This window comes from Cervus elaphus, chromosome 11 (assembly GCF_910594005.1).
Source record: "Cervus elaphus chromosome 11, mCerEla1.1, whole genome shotgun sequence".
Taxonomy (NCBI): domain Eukaryota; kingdom Metazoa; phylum Chordata; class Mammalia; order Artiodactyla; family Cervidae; genus Cervus; species Cervus elaphus.
The window spans coordinates 50,195,677-50,212,450 of NC_057825.1; the positions used below are offsets into that span (position 1 = coordinate 50,195,677).

General features: G+C 40.2%; 1 protein-coding gene across 5 annotated transcripts in view; it reads left to right on the forward strand.

The window, feature by feature from the left end:
• The window catches only part of CTNNA2 (catenin alpha 2), a 1,323,879-nt gene that overhangs the window by 1,199,551 nt on the left and 107,554 nt on the right, over nucleotides 1-16,774 (forward strand). For all 5 annotated transcript variants that reach the window (XM_043917729.1, XM_043917730.1, XM_043917731.1 and 2 more), the window contains one exon: nucleotides 16,606-16,698. In XM_043917729.1, coding sequence (XP_043773664.1) covers nucleotides 16,606-16,698 — 93 coding nt within the window. The remainder of the gene's footprint in view (nucleotides 1-16,605; nucleotides 16,699-16,774) is intronic.

Sequence of the window (16,774 nt, forward strand, 5' to 3'; positions counted from 1 at the left end):
AGCCCTCTGGTAGAAAAATCACTAAGCCGAGGCACATGTGAAGGGCATTGTGGGCTCAGCCTATTCCTTTGAGTCTTGGTTATGAGCGTAACCATGGCTGGGGACCCACATGCACTTTTTCAAGGACAGCTGCTCTGTTCACATACCCATGGCCATGGTCTTCTGATGGCGCCCAGAGGAAACTGGTCTGCATCTGGGTTTCAAGCCTGGTTACAACACTGGACTGTGATGGCTGAATCTATTGACCAATAAAGTGGCGGTGATTTCTTGAAGGTCACCTTGGAAGGAAAGGGACTCTTTGTGGCAGGGCCCTTTCAAAGATGGTTCCCAAGTCACACGAACTAACTCTGCTGCTTGCTCTCTGGCACAACTCTGTCCTGTTCTCTGGACATCATAGAAGTGTGTTCGATTTCAAAGCAGAGCAAGGCACTGAAATGGTTGTAGACATCTGTACAGCTTGTGGCCCATAGAAGGAAGACATTGCTGGGCCCTCCTCAAAGGACTCTCCACCTTGGGAGAGACTTGTAAAAACTTTGCCTGTGCATGAAATCAGGAGAATTTGACTGTGTGTCAGGACAGAGGTAAGAAAAAACTATTATAGCTGCAGCTGTAATGGAAGTGAGGGAGAGTATATCCACTCAGCTGATGATGTTGAATAGCTCAGAAAAAAAAAAATACTCACAGGTGTTATGCAAAGGAGAACTTGAATCAGGTATCAGGAACCAGAGTGTAAAGGCAGGTAAAGAAAGTAGAACAAGGATGAGCATAAACACGTGGAAGGGGGAAGGGGTTTGAGCATGCTTCTACACATGCATGGCTTTGTCTGCATTGTTGAATGAGCACGAGGCACAGCAGACTTTGAGCGCTGTCTGTCTTTTCCTCTGTGTTGACTAAGGGACTTGGATTACCACCTGGTTTCCCTGGTGGCTCAAATGGTAAAGAATCTGCCTGCGATGTGGGAGGCCCAGTTCCATTCCCTGGTTTGGGAAGATCCTCTGGAGAAGGGAAAGACTACCTACTCCAGTTTTCTTGCCTGGAGAATTCCGTGGACAAAGGAGCCTAGCGAGCTACAGGCCATGGGTAGCAAAGAGTTGGACACAATTGAGACACTAACACTTTATGCAAAATATGGGTGAGAAAAGTCCTGGAAAATGAGAACTCTAATTTTCACCCAGACAAACTGGGACCCAGACACTAGTGGGGAGGACTGGAACTTTATGAGAGAACTTACGGAAGAATGCAAGAGAGATCTGAAATAAAGAAAGAGCTGGCAATGGAGGACAGGTAAAATGGGACAAGCAGATTTGATGGACTGAAAGATTCCAGGAAGAAATGAAAATAGGTTGTTGTTGTTGTGTAGTTGCTTGCTGTTGTGCAGTTGCTCCATTGTGGATGACTCTTTGTGATCCCATGGACTGCAGCACACAAGGCCTCCCTGTCCTTCACTATCCCCCGGAGCCTGCTCAAACTCATGTCCATTAAGTCAGTGATGCCATACAACCATCTCATCCTCTGTCATCCCCTTCTCCTCCTGCCTTCAATCTTTCCCAGCATCAGGTCAGGTTTAGCCTCTATGCTTCTTATCCAACTCTCTGTGGACCCATGGACTGTAGCCTGCCAGGCTCCTCTGTCCTTGGGATTTCCCAGGCAAGAACACTGGAATGGGTTGCCATTTCCTTCTCTAGGGGATCTTCCTGACTCAGGGGTTAAACCCATGTCTCCTGCATTGGCTGGTGGGTTCTTTACTGCTGAACCCCCAGGAAAGCCCAGTGAAGATAGGAAGCAGAATTTTTATAGGTGCCCGAGGGTTGGGAGGGAGCTGCTAAGGGTAAGGGACTGATTTGAAGGTCTTTTCTTCAATCTCTTCCCTTAGGATGAGAGTCAGGTTATCTCCCTCACCCCCATACATGGCTGCTCTAGTCTACTTGGGAGCCCTTTGAAGTTGTGAGACAAAGTTTCTGATGTTTCTCCTCCACACAATGCCTACTGCAGTGATCAGGCATAAGGTCTGCCAAGGCACCCCTAGGGGGAACAGTACCTACTGGAAGATACACTCTAGATCTTTGATTGAGCTACCTGTGTAGACTGGTGAAGCCCCAGGTAAAGACTTGGAAGGGATTAGGTAGAGCTGGATTGCTGAAAGATGAAGTGGATGTTCAAGGAGGATATAGTTATAGATGAAAGCTGCGAGATTATCTTGGTTAATTCAGAGAAGCCCAGAGAGTGGAGAGTGATCCTCCAGCTTCAGGAAGGGGTGGTGGATGGGACTACACTGGGACAGAAGCCACATGGTATTGCTGACTCATATCTGCTTCTTTTGACTCTCTTTACCAACAAACTTGGTGTGAATCATGGAAAACATTCTAGAAGTCATTCTAGGTGTCTATACTCTTTACAGCTTCTCACACTCCTTTTATTACTTATTATTATTACTATTTTGTCTCAGAACTTAATGTTGTTAAGTAGACCTGGGAGGGGCACATGTTTTATACTGTGAATGTTTGTCCCTTCCTGACCTAATTAATTAAGTTGATGGGACTTGTACCATAAATGCCACAGTTTTATAGCTTTCCCACTTCCTGATTTGAAGGTGCACTGGCATATTTGACAGTTCTGATAAAAGAGGTGGTTTCTGCCCAGGTTTTCACCTAAACTAGAACTTTGCAATCTTTTTTTTTTTCTTTTGAATTCTATTTATATTAGTTTTTTAATTTAAAGTCCTAGTAACATAGAATTAACATCAATATACTGCTTGGTCCTTTATTAAAAATTCCCACAGAAAAACCAACACAGATGTTCAATACAGCATCATATATTTGCTGCAGTTTGCCACTCTACTAACTGGCCATATGGAAAAGTGTCCGCACCAGTGAGTGAACCACCTTGAAAGTGGATATCCCCTGGCTCCAGCCAGCCTTCAGAGGCAATCTTGTTTTGTAAAGGATTAGATAGTAAATATTCTTGGCTTGGGGCTTCCCAGGTAGCACTTCCCAGGTAGTGGAAAAGAACCTGCCTGCCAATGCAGGAGACACAAGAGACATGGGTTTGATGTCTGGGTTGGGAGATCCCCTGGAGGAGGGCATGGCAACCCACTCCAATATTCTTGCCTGGAGAATTCCATGAACAGAGACCCTGGTGGGCTACAGTGTATGGGATCACAAAGAGTCAGATATGACTGAAGTGACTTAGCATGCACTCATTCTTGGCTTGTGGATCCTATGGTCTCTACCATAACTACTCTCCCCTTATCATGCAAAAATAGCCAGGGACAATGTAATGATGGGTAAAGATGTGTTACAATAAGATGTTATTTATGAAAACAAATGTTCAGAGGAGGAAAAGACAGAAGAATCTTTAGATAAAGATAACAGGAACTCCCTATCTTTAAATAGTTCCCCCAAAAACTTACCTTGGGAACCTGAAGCCTCTACACTGTACATTTTTCCTTGAAGCTCTTCCAGACTTAGAAATATCTTAATTGAGTTAAGTTGTTATATTAGGAGGAATATATTTGAGAATATTTTCTCTAGGAGGAGAATATTACTTCAGTGAATACTTTGATCAATTAGCATCCTTTGCTGGGTAAATGGTGATAAGAAGGAAGAGGACTCTATAGAGGTAAAAGCAGGTGGGAGCAGAGGTCAAGAAAACATCTAAGATAGAGAAGCTGCCCTGGAACCACATTTATACTAGTTGTGAGAGAAATCTTATACAGGAAACTAGAGGGGCCACAAGGATGAATAAAACAGAACCATTATTCTCAAGGAGGTTGAAATTAGATTGAAATGTTCAATATCTTTGTGTATGTGAATATTTAATTATATATGTGTGTATCTACCCACCCACTGATCTGTCCATCTATATGTACCACAGATAATGAATTAAAGTACCTGGTAAGTAGCCACCAGTAGAGCAGAGAGTAAGCCTGAAGAGATTTAAAAGAGAGATCTGTTTTTGTCAGCTGGTGTGAATGGGACGTCATCAGAGACCTGTGGACCTTGACTTGAACCTTGGCTGATTGCTAAGCATTTAACTGATGGAGGCACCTGCCCCTGCCCCCAAACAAACCATCCAACCCTGGGGTATTGAAATGAAGGAAGTAGGGATTTCCAGCTCCCCCATCAAGTTGGAATCTTCTTGAAATGGGGCTGAAGTCACAAATTCAATATTGGTTAGAGTCCTTCCTCCTCACAGTGGTTATGGCCTTGATTCCAACCCTCTACTTGTCATCTTGAAATGTCTAAGACCAAGCTATAGAGAGCTATAATGAGCTGTACTCATTTATTATCTGAATCTGCTTCAGACACTCCCTGGCTCTTGCTAAAAGTCAAGTTCTGGGTAATTCAGCACATTCCTTCTCCACTGCTAGAGTCAGAACCTGGAGCTCTGGCCCCACTCACAGGCAGCGAGGGAGTCATTTCACATCTATGAAGGTCACGATGTTTTATTCCCTGGAAATAGGTTAAGATTTTATTTACTTACATGGGACTCTGAGAGACCAAATAGTAGTAGAGAGTGATAATTTAATTCCTCAGTAAATGGACTGAGAAAACAAAATCCCAGAAAGCCTACAGTAATTAAAAGAGTATTGCATTCATTTCATGACTTTAGATAACACACTCTAAATCTCTTCTATCCTTCACACACAACCACATTATTGATGAACAGGCATCAAGAAGACATTAGGTGATGCTTTATTGCATTGTTTTAAGCTACTGTAGGTTTTATATATGAAGGGCATGGATTTATGCTGAGTGATTCAGCTACAAAGTGGGCACATCAATTTGTTCATGAGAATGTGAGCTGGTGATTACCTTCATTAGAGTCACCAGGACAGACTGATCACTTTAATTTGGGCAGAGGCATGCAAACGGAATTTGCTAGTGGTGTGTGTGTACCTGGAGCACAGGCTGTTCTGCATCCCTGAGGAGCCCTAGGAATGCGGATTTGTGTTCTCAGAGACGTCAAAATACCAGCCAGGGTACAAAGACCAGTGGGACCAGGAAGAAATTGCTTCTCAGCACCGTGTGGCAGGATGTGGTATAAGTTTCATTTGGTCTTAGCTTCTGAATGCCAAGTTGATGATGAAGTACAGAACGGATGGCCCAGAGAACTGGGCCAAATTCCAGATCATAGAACTCAGGGCCCTCCTTGGTATGACTAGGTTATGACAAGTTGGGTGGGGTTCTACTTTATAGCACATAAAGGGAATTGGTGGGATTGGTTGTTGCTGTTCAGTTGCTCAGTCATGTCTGACTCTTAGCAACCGCATGGACTGCAGCGTGCCAGCCTTCCCTGTCCTGCACTATCTGCCTGAGTTTGCTCAAGTTCATGTCCATTGAGTCGGTGCTACTATCTAACCATCTAATCCTCTGCCACCCACTTTTCCTTTTGCCTTCATCAGGGTCTTTTCCAGTGAGTTGGCTCTTCGCATCAGTTGGCTAAAGTATTGGATATTTAGCTTTAGCATCAGTCCTTCCAGTGAACATTCAGGCTTGATTTCCTTTAGGATTGATTGGTTTCATCTCCTTGCAGTCCAAGGAAGGAGGATTCAGTAAATTCAAAAAATTAGGGTTGAGTACCTTTATTGATCTCAGGGCTTCCCTGATGGCTCTGATGGTAAAGAATCCACCTGCTCTGCAGGAGATGTGTGTTCGATCCTTGGGTTGGGCAGATCCCCTGGAGAAGGGAATGGCTACTCACTACAGTATTCTGTCCTGGAGAATTCCATGAACAGAGGAGCCTGGTGGGCTATAGTCCATGGGGTCACAGTGAGTCAGACATGACTGAGTGACTGAGCGACTCTCTCTCTCTCACACACACACACGCCCCTGTGATCCCATCTGTTTGTTACGTATAGTAGAGGCTTCCATCCTGCAAGAATTTACAGTGTAGCTGGGAAACCATGAAGAGACTTTTTAAGCAATCCTGATTTACACTGTGGTTTGTAGAATGAAGGTTGGTGGTTAAGTGGTGGTCAAAAAGGCAAGGAGAAACAGTATCGACGAGAGCAGGATGTAACGCTGGTGACACTGGGGAATTAGTAAATCTTTCCTCGTGGGGACCTTTCAGCAAGCACATGGCCATATGTAAACGAGCATCATATTTCCCTGACCCAGAAAGTCCACTTCTGACAGGAGCAAAAATTGGATGCCTAAAGATATATGTTACTCTGTTTTGGGTAATAGCAAACATTGGAGAGTCCTTTAAATGTATGGCAACAGGAAAATGACTTGCCAAATAATACAGCAAAAACATTTGGGGATGTTATTCAATTATTAAAAAAAATTAACTATAAGTATATAGACTTTGAAAAGTATTTGCAATGTAAGAGATTGAGCAGTGATACAAAGATACATACTAAGATCGCAACTTTATAAAAATTATAACTGAAGGGTGCAATCAATGATCATTCATAATGTTGACCTCCTTTATTTCTCTATCATTGCTTCCATTTTATTTCCTTTGTCGTAATCTTCACTATGTGAACTATAAAGTGTATATACTTGTATAATTTAAATATGAGCTTCTCTAGGGAATATAAATAATGTTTAATTTGATCACCTCTGTATCTTCAGTATACCGCACATCTAGGGTACTCAATATTTGAATGGCTGAATACATTAGTGATTGGTATTTTTAAAGTATTTAATTTATTTTAAAGTGGACTCCCAATTTAATGTACAGTATGAAAATAACATTTGTCAAATCCTTGCAGGATGCTGGGTTAAGAACTCTAATCATTTTTTATTTCAACCTTATCACCAGTATGTTTGTTTTTATTAACTTTTTTTTTTGCAATAGGTCCTTGTTGGTTGTCTGTTTTAAATACAGCAGTGTGACAAACCACAGCCCACTGATGTCTTTTTGCTGTGCAGAAGTTGATTAGTCCCATTTGATTTTGTTTTGTTGCTTGTGTTTTGGTGTCAAATAAAAGAAAAAAATCTTTGCAAAAAAAAAAAAAAAAACCAACAAAAAAACAGTGGTGTGTACATGTTAATCCCAAACTCCCAATCTAGCTCTCCCCCTGCTTTCCCTCTGGTAATTGTAAATTCATTCTCTAACTCTGAGAGTCTGTATCTCATACTAAGTGAAGTAAGTCAGACAGAGAAAGACAAATATTGTATGATTTTCCTTATATAAGAAATCTTAAAAAATGATACAGATGACTTTATTTACAAAATAGAAGCATTTTAATTGAAATATCATTGCTGTCCAATTATATGTTACAGCTATACAATATAGTGATTTAAAATTTTCAATGGGTATAGTCTATTTGTAGTTATTGTAAAATAATGGTTTTATTTCCAGTGTTATACAGTATATCCTTATAGATTATTTTATACCTAATAATTTGTACTTTTTACCCCACCACTTCTATCTCCCCTTTCCCTCTCCCCACTGGTAACCCCTAGTTTGTTGTCTATTATCTGTGAGGACTAGTTTGTTTTATAGTTGAAAAAACTGAGGCTAATATAGACAAAGCACCTTGCTTGTTGGCAAGATGTAAACCTCAGGCTGCTTGCCTCCAGAACCGAGGCTCTTGACCATCCTACGATGTTAAAAAATAAATATAGAATAATCAAGAGCATCAGATGCTTTAGTGAAGTCCTTTAAAACAAAGCAAGAAAAAGTGTTTCCCATTTTCTCCCTATCCCGTGTCTTCATGCCGCCCTCAGCTGCCAACCTCTCCTGAGCCATCCTTCTCTGATCAAATTTTCCCTGTTGCCTAAGCCTCCTCAGTCCTTCAGAAACCCCGTTACTGATAATCTGGTTGATAAACTCATCTCGGTCTGAGGCAGCTACATTTTAAAAGGATTTTATAATATCTCAGCATGAAAGAGAGACACTTCTGCAAACATTTTCTGGGGCAGCCAGACCTTTTGGGCTCTCTTCCAATCAAGCTGTGAAGGCGGCCAGTAAATCTACTGTGTCCATCTTTGTGGAAGTTCATAAGTATATCGTTTTGTCTCTTAACTGAATTAAAATATTCTCCAACTGTAATGTAGGAGGTATGTCTTGTAGAAACCTTAAAATTCTATACAGGATAGGTATATGAACACCATTTTGTGTCCTAGTAGTATCAGGACAGGTAACACAGTAAATCTTCAGATTGAGACTAAAGCACTCTTCACTGAGATGATTGCATAGAGAATAACATTTGCCTGGAATTTGCATCACCGTCTTTTCTCTTTATGATTTTATATGATCATGTGACTGTGGGGATTGGAAATTCCATAAACTCCCCTTTAATAATAAATAGATTCAAGTTATCCTCAAATTTATGATGATAATGAAATATTAACTCGAGAAGCAAGTGCTTTATAAACCTGTGAATTGCTATTCTGCTTTATTTCAAAAGTAGGTTCTTCTTAAAAACACTCATATGATACCTGAAGCTGTAAAAATTAATGAAATGATAAAGCATATGGGGGTTGAATGCACTGAATATGTGCTGGTGTCTGGAACTGAACAGAATTACAAATGTTTAAAAATGTAATTTGATTTCCAGAACCAGAAAATAAGAAAACGTTCTTGTCTTTCTGATGCAACTCATATCACTTTGGAGTTAAATGCCTAAAAACTATATTAGCAGAGATTTTAAATGTCTAATTAAGGCACGGCCTTCCAGGTATTTTGACTTTTCTTGGTAAGTGTTCAAACAAAGCTATGGCATTTTTGAGACGGAGCTACGTTCTGTATGTGATGTCCACACAAACCCACACTTTTCTCAGAGAAAGACAAACATCATATAATTATACTAATATGTGAGATCTTAAGAAATGATACTAATGAACTTATTTATAAAGCAAAAACAGACTCACAGACATAGAAAACAAACATATGGTTACCAAGAGCAAAGCTGGGGACAGGGAGATAAATTAGAAACTTGGGATTAACACATACACACTACTGTATATAAAATAGATAGGCAACAAAGACAGACTGTGTAGCACAGGGAACTCTTCATGACACTCCTATATGGAGTATGATCTATATGGGAAAGGCATTTTGAAAAGAATGGATATATGTATAAATATGGCTGATTCACTTTGCGGTACAGCAGAAACTATCATAAAATTTTAAATCAGCTGTACCCCAATAAGGGCTTCGTAGGTGGTGCTAGTGGTAAAGAAATGGCCTGCTAAGGCAGGACACACAAGAGACATGGGTTCAGTCCCTCGGTTGGGAAGATCCCCTGGAAGAGGAAACGGTAAAACTCCAGTATTCTTGCCTGGAAAGTCCCATGGACAAGAGGAGCCTGGAAAACTACAGTCCATGGGGTTGCAAAGAGTTGGACACGACTGAGCATGCACATGCATACTCCAATAAAAATTTGAAAATAAAAAGATAATAAAATAGATCAACAAGGAATAAAATCAAACAGATAATTTGAGAGCTGTGATGTTCCGTTCATCAAGAATTTGAGCTGTGCAGTGTTTTTTGATGTGTGTTTGATTAAAATCATCTTGCATTTTAAATAGTCACAATAGATTTTTGTGAGGGCTCCACACATTTCTGATTTTGTCAGTTTTACTCTGCCATCTGTGTCCCTGGAGTACCTCTACTCTGTTTTTGGTCAGCCAAGGTGATGATTAAAGGGTTGGGAAACGGATGCTAATTATACAGATTCTGTTTAAGGGGCAAGTTACTTTCTCAGGAGAATCAGCATCAGCTGTCCCTGTTAGTTTATTGTCTTTCTAAAACTGCTAATGATATTATTGTTTGCCCCACCTATTTATACCGTGTAGCTCCAGAAGAGCAAAAAGTATCCTAGTCTTTGAACTTGAGTCCATGAAATTGTGCTAAGCAAGCAATCAGAAAAGTATCATAAGATGGGTATCTTACCTCTCCATAATGTGGTTATTGATTCCCAGCCAGAACTACTGGACATTTTTTTTTCGGAACCCTTTAAAGCTCCTGTAGTCAGCAGCATACGATTTAGTGAACACTGCTATACTCCAAGATAACCAGTTATTAAGCCACTAAGTCAAGTATAGAAGACTTGACTCAGTCTTTTCAGCTTTTACTTACCCAAATCCATTATGCTTTCAGAAGTCAGGGAGGCGGGCTTCCTTCCTGAGACAGTCTTGGGAAATTTAGTACCATTAGCTCACCAAGGAGCTATGCCACCTTTACTCATGGCCTAGTTACTTCCAGAAACCACAAATCAATCTAAATAGCCCAACATTTAATAGCTAATGATTGACTTTATTGTTTTCTGAGCTCCTAGGAAGGCAATTGACTCTTGTTGCCGAGCTAAGTTGTAAACAGTTCAGGAGTGGAGAAAGCAGAGGCCTGCTCCAGCTTGTAAATGTTACCTGTTTAGTTGATTTGAGCAGGTTTTAAAATTCTAGTAAATATAACCACATCACTCAGTTTTGGTTTACAGTCTCATAACACTGATCTATTAATGGTCTATTTATTTTTTTACTCATTAATTTTTTTTTTTCAAATGTCTACTGATTCTAGTCTATTATTCCCTTCCCTTTCCCATCTCCTTAGGAAGACTATCGTGCTAATTTTTTTAAAGGAGAAAATATTGTGATTTGAAAAATAAGACATTTTATTTCACTAGAGAGTTTCTGATATCATAACATAAACACTGTAGTTAAAGAATAGGTATGTGTCTGTGTGTGAGTGCACGTTGGACACTCTTTGTGACCCTATGGACTGTAGCCCGCCAGGCTCTTCTGTCCGTGGGATTCTCCAGGCAAGAGTACTGGAGTGGGTTGCCATGCCCTCCTTCAATGGATCAAATCAGTCATTAAGTTTCTACTGTGTGCAGTCATCTTGCACTGGTGTTAAAATATTCACTGGCATTTAAAGCTGTGTTATTGATTGGTAGTCACTTCTGGACTGAAACTTAGTGTTGGATGCCAGAATTCTCAAAATCACAATATATAAAACCATATTCAGAGGCACTGCTATGTCAGTGGGTCCAGTGAGAAGCACAAAGGCAAGCCAAAAGAAAATAAGAAAGATAAGGATTTGGATTAAATCCATAACTAATTTAAAATATACAAGCCTGCCTTTGGAGATAGTGAAATTCTTAGCATCATGTTGGAAATATTTTGAGGGTGTTTAGAATACATGGCAAATGAAATTCTGATTTTAAGTGGACTTAGAAAGTAAAAATGCCAGTTTCAAACTCAACTTTCAAAAAACTAAGAACATGGCATCTAGTTCCATCACTTCATGGCAAACAGATGGAGAAAAAGTGGAAGCAGTGGCAGATTTTCTTTTCTTGGGCTCCAAAGTCACTGCGGACAGTGACTGCAGCCATTAAAGACGCTTGTTCCTTGGAAGAAAAGCTGTGACAAACCTAGACAGTATATTAAAAAGCAGAGACATCACGTTGCTGACAAAGGTCCGTATAATCAAAGCTATGGTTTTTTCCAGTAGTCATGTAAGAATGTGAGAGTGAGAGTTGGGCCATCAAGAAAACTGAGTGCCCAGGAACTGATGCTTTTGAACTGTGGTGCTGCAGAAAACTCTTGAGAATCCCTTGGACTTCAAGGAGATCCAACCAGTCCACCCTAAAGGAAATCAGTCCTGAATATTCACTGGAAGGACTGATGCTGAAGCTGAAGCTCCAGTGCTTTGGCTATCTGATACGAAGAGCCGAGTCACTGGAAAATACCCTGATGCTAGGAAAGATTGAGGGCTGAAGGAGGAGAGGGTGACAGAGGATGAGATGGTTGGATGGCATCACTGACTCAGTGGACATGAATTTGAGCAAACTCTGGGAGATAGTAAAGGACAGGGGAGCTTGGTGTGGTATAGTCCATGGGGTTGCAGAGTCAGGCACGAATGAGTGACAAAAAAAAGCAGCAGGTGTATATTGCAGAGCAGAGGCTGCCAGACTTTAGGATTTACAGATTAATAAACTAAAAAGAATAAATAATTAAAGCATTATTGGTAGCTGCCAGCTCTTTATTTTTGCTAAGTGTTGCTAGTACTAGTCCCCTTATTAAGATTCTTTTGTGCAGTGAGGCTCTCACATTAGATTTGAGCCATAATAGAGTTTATTAAAACAAAGGATAAAAAACTCATTTCAAAAGATACACAAAGAGAAGCATATATACATATGTTACTGATTGGCATTTCCCTCACACAGGAGATGTGAGGAGCCCAGTCTGTTACCAGGATCAACTTTTGCCTGGGGACCTGCCACCAGCACATGCAGGAGATTGCGCTCTCTGGAGAGCCACCTCTGTGGCTTATACGTCCATTATCATAGTCCCTTCTCCAGGCTGGGACTCTTCTGTTGTCTGCAAGCCTTACTTCCAAACCACACTCAGGCTTCTCCTTGACTTTTACTGGGCTCCCTTGAACCTTGTATAAGTGCAAAAAAAAAAAAAAAAAAAGAATTTTACCAGAACTGGTGTTATAATAGATTGCAGTTACTACTTAAAAAAAAAAAACAAACTTTTTATTATGGAAAATTTCAAGCATATCTAACAGTAGAGCATATATAATGAACCATCATAAACCATCACCCAACTTCAACCATTATGAACTAATAGCCAGTCTTATTTTTTCTATACCTCCACACCTTTCCTTTACTCTAAAAAACTGAAACAAATCTCAAATCTATCACTTCATCCAAAGACATCTTGATATATATATACATATATATATATAAGCTATGGACATTTTAAATAAAATAACAAGTATTGCTAGGGTGTTTTAAAACATTAACTCTGTAATATCATCCAATATTTAGTCAATATTTACATTTCTTTGTTTTATAATGTACATATATACAAAATTACCTACAAGGGCTTCCCTGGTGGCTCAGATGGTAAAGCATCTGCCTGCAATGCGGGAGACCCATGGTCGGGAAGATCCCCTGGGGAAGGAAATGGCAACCCACTCCAGTACTCTGGCCTGGAAAATCCCATGGACAGAGGAGTCTGGTAGGCTACAGTCCATGTGGTCACAAAGAGTTGGACACGACTGAGCAACTTTACTTACTTACTTACTTACTTACATATTTATGATTATAGTTTATTTGTCCTATTCAGGATCCACAAAAGTCTGACATTTTTCCACTAGTTATTACTATTAGGATTTTCACAAGCGCATCCATGTGGTTTTATTTTACATGTTTGTCCCTTGGACTTCTGTGAATTGAGAATTTATCCCAAGATTGATCATTTTTATGTTTTGTTTTTTGTTGTTGCTTTTGGCAAGACTGTTTCATAGGTAGTGTTATATCATTCCATCAAAAGATACATAATATATGGTTCTCTGTTCTATTTATTAATATTTTAAGTCAATAGCCATTGAATACTTGGTTTACCACCTTTATCTCATTGAGAGTGCTGGCATTTTCTTACTTTTCATCTTACAAAGATGCAAACAAATATTACCCAAGACCTGATTTCTAGGAGCATTTTAAAGTTTTCATGTTGTTGTCCTTATATAGTTATATGCCAAATTCTAGCAATTATTCACTGCAATGCAAAAGTGTAATCTCAGGTCTCTATTACATACCAAACAAGGATGATAAAGAGCAAACAAAAGCATCATCCAAAATCATCATTTCATAAAATGAAAGGATTTTCAACAGAGGAAATGCAAAGCATTTAAAAGGCAGAATTTTAAATTATATGCATATATCTTTCTGGAAAATTCATCACAACATCCTGATTTCTCATGTCATCATGGACAGGGTCACTGCATTCTGGTCTCAAACAATGGACCAGAATATGGGAGCCTTTGTTTAGCTCCATGGTATTGGAAAACATGTGCTAGAAGCTAACGTGAAAATTTGTCCAGCTAAATTAAAGGACTAACAACTTTAAGAGTATCTTCAACTTATTATGTATTCCAAATCACTATATACAATTTTTTTAAAGCTATTAAAAGGCTATTCTTTAATTCACTAAACATGTATTGAGCACCGATTCTATGCCACGCAGTTATTCTGGCATTTGGAATATAAAAATACATTAGAATATAAATATAACAAAGATTAATAAAAAAGCAGAGTGGAGACGATATAACAAAAAGAAATTAAGAAGCTGCATTATTAATTCTTGCTCTGCCTCCAAGGAACCTCTTCATACCCTGGGGGTTTAGTATCCTGTAAATGGGTATAATAAGGCATATTTGTCTTTCTCTTTGAAAACCAAGTAACATAATGAACATTATCTGAAGAATCAAAGGTAAACTGTAAAATGTAAGAAATGATGTGATAACTTCTGGAACTTAATCTGTGGTTTCTCATAGCATATATTCTCACTGCAGTAAACTTGAAATATATCCCTAGTATCACTGTTTTTCTCATCCCCTTTTGCTGATAAGGAAATGGTCCTCCGAATGTGACATGACTTAACAGAACTGTTAAGGTCTTAGATCTGTTAAGATCAGTAGGTTGAGCCTACTGATCTCAGTTGTGTGCTCCTCCTCTGCTCCACAGTAATGGTTCTTTCACAGTAGATACTATATGCTTGCACAGTGCATTCAAACCCCCCAGGGCATTAAGGGTGTAATAGGGAAGTGATTGAAAAAGCAAGAGAGTCCCAGAAAAACATCTATTTCTGCTTTACTGACTATGCCAAAGCCTTTGACTGTGCAGATCACAATAAACTGTGGAAAATTCTGAAAGAGATGGTACTACCAGACCACCTGACCTGCCTCTTGAGAAACCTGTATGCAGGTCAGGAAGCAACAGTTAGAACTGGACATGGAACAACAGACTGGTTCCAAATAGGCAAAGGAGTATGTCAAGGCTGTCTATTGTCACCCTGATTATTTAACTTATATGCAGAGTACATCATGAGAAACACTGGGCTGGAAGAAGCACAAGCTAGAATCAAGATTGCTGGGAGAAATATCAGTAACCTCAGATATGCAGATGACACCACCCTTATGGCAGAAAGTGAAGAAAAACTAAAGAGCCTCTTGATGAAAGTGAAAGAGGAGAGTGAAAAAGTTGGCTTAAAGCTCAACATTCAGAAAACTAAGATCATGGCATCTGGTCTCATCACTTCATGGCAAATAGATGGGGAAACAGTAGAAACAGTGTCTGACTTTATTTTTCTGGGCTCCAAAATCACTGCAGATGGGGACTGCAACCATGAAATTAAAAGATGTTTCCTCCTTGGAAGGAAGGTTATGACCAACCTAGACAACATATTAAAAAGCAGAGACATTACTTTGTCAACAAAGATCCATCTAGTCAAGGCTATGGTTTTTCCAGTGGTCATGTATGGATGTGAGAGTTGGACTATAAAGAAAGCTGAGCACCAAAGAATTGATGCTTTTGAACTGTGGTGTTGAAGACTCTTGAGAGTCCCTTGGACTGCAAGGAAATCCAACCAGTCCATCCTAAAGGAGATCAGTCCTGGGTATTCATTGGTAGGACTGATTTTGAAGCTGAAACTCCAGTACTTTGGCCACCTGATGTGAAGAGCTGACTCATTTGAAAAGACCCTGATGCTGGGAAAGATTGAGGCAGGAGGAGAAGGGGACGACAGAGGATAAGATGGTTGGATGGCATCACTGACTTGATGAACATGGGTTTGGGTGGACTCCAGGAGTTGGTGATGGACAGGAGGGCTTGGCGTGCTGCTCTTCATGGGGTCACAAAGAGTCGGACATGACTGAGTGAATGAACTGAACTGAACTGAGGGAAGTGATCTGATTTTGAAAGGCAGGAGTGAGCAGATACAAAGGCAGGCGGCCAGGAGGCTCCCAAGGATTCTCTCTGCTAATCACTTGCTCTGCTGGCCCTGCTGCTCCCAGCCCTGGCAGCCCTTCCCTTCTCCTTTGCCCCTTCTAATCCCCACTTTCCTGTTCTCTTGACACTAGCTTCATGAGACATTCAGTGTTTCGATCATAGCTTTATGTGTTACTGACCTTGTCCAGTCAATCTGACCTTGTATTACCAATTCTAACTCCTTGAAGAAAAGGAATGACACAGATTGAAATGCTTGGCCTGGGAATTTGAATCCATTTCAGCTGTTTTGGTTGATATAATATGTTTAAAATACCAAATTTGAATGCCTTTATACTAGACTTGCATGTTCTAATTCCTCCATTGCCTTTTGGACTATACTAGCCCTTTTACACACTTCTCAGACTTCCCTCACCCCTGAAAGCATCTGAGTTGACTCCTGGTGGACTGACTTTTTCCCTACAGACTGTACCAGGCAGATCTTGGGTTCTTTGGGGTTAGTTTACTTTGAGTCTCAAATCAAAAGTATTTCCTGCGGCATCTCTCTCACTGTTCAGAATTTAGTACTGACGTGGCCAAAATTACAGTGGCCTGCACCCAATAATGAGCCTTAGGAGGTTCAAGTGAGAGTATAGATGGAGGGGAAGAGAGTTAAGAAGAGCCCAGTTAAAATGCATTATTGTGTGTACTCAAGAATCTTGAAGCAATGACTTGTTATTAACACTTTGCTCTTCTGGCAGAAATGCCTACTGGCATAAGGCTGAGTAATATTTGGTTGATCACAAAAGGGTCCCTTTATCTTTGTGAAAGGATTCTCCTGGATGTGGCACTCTCCAGGGATGGTGCAAAGTTACACAGCAGCCTATTTTCCCTTGGCCCTAACATCATTTTCACTCTTATCCTCTTCAATACAGGTTGCCAATTTGGCCTGTTCCATCTCCAACAATGAGGAAGGGGTGAAATTAGTTCGGATGGCAGCCACTCAGATTGACAGCCTGTGTCCTCAGGTAAGCCTCATTCACTTTGTTTTCAAAGCTAATATTTTGGATCTTGTGCACTCCAGCCTTCCTGTCCCTCATTCCT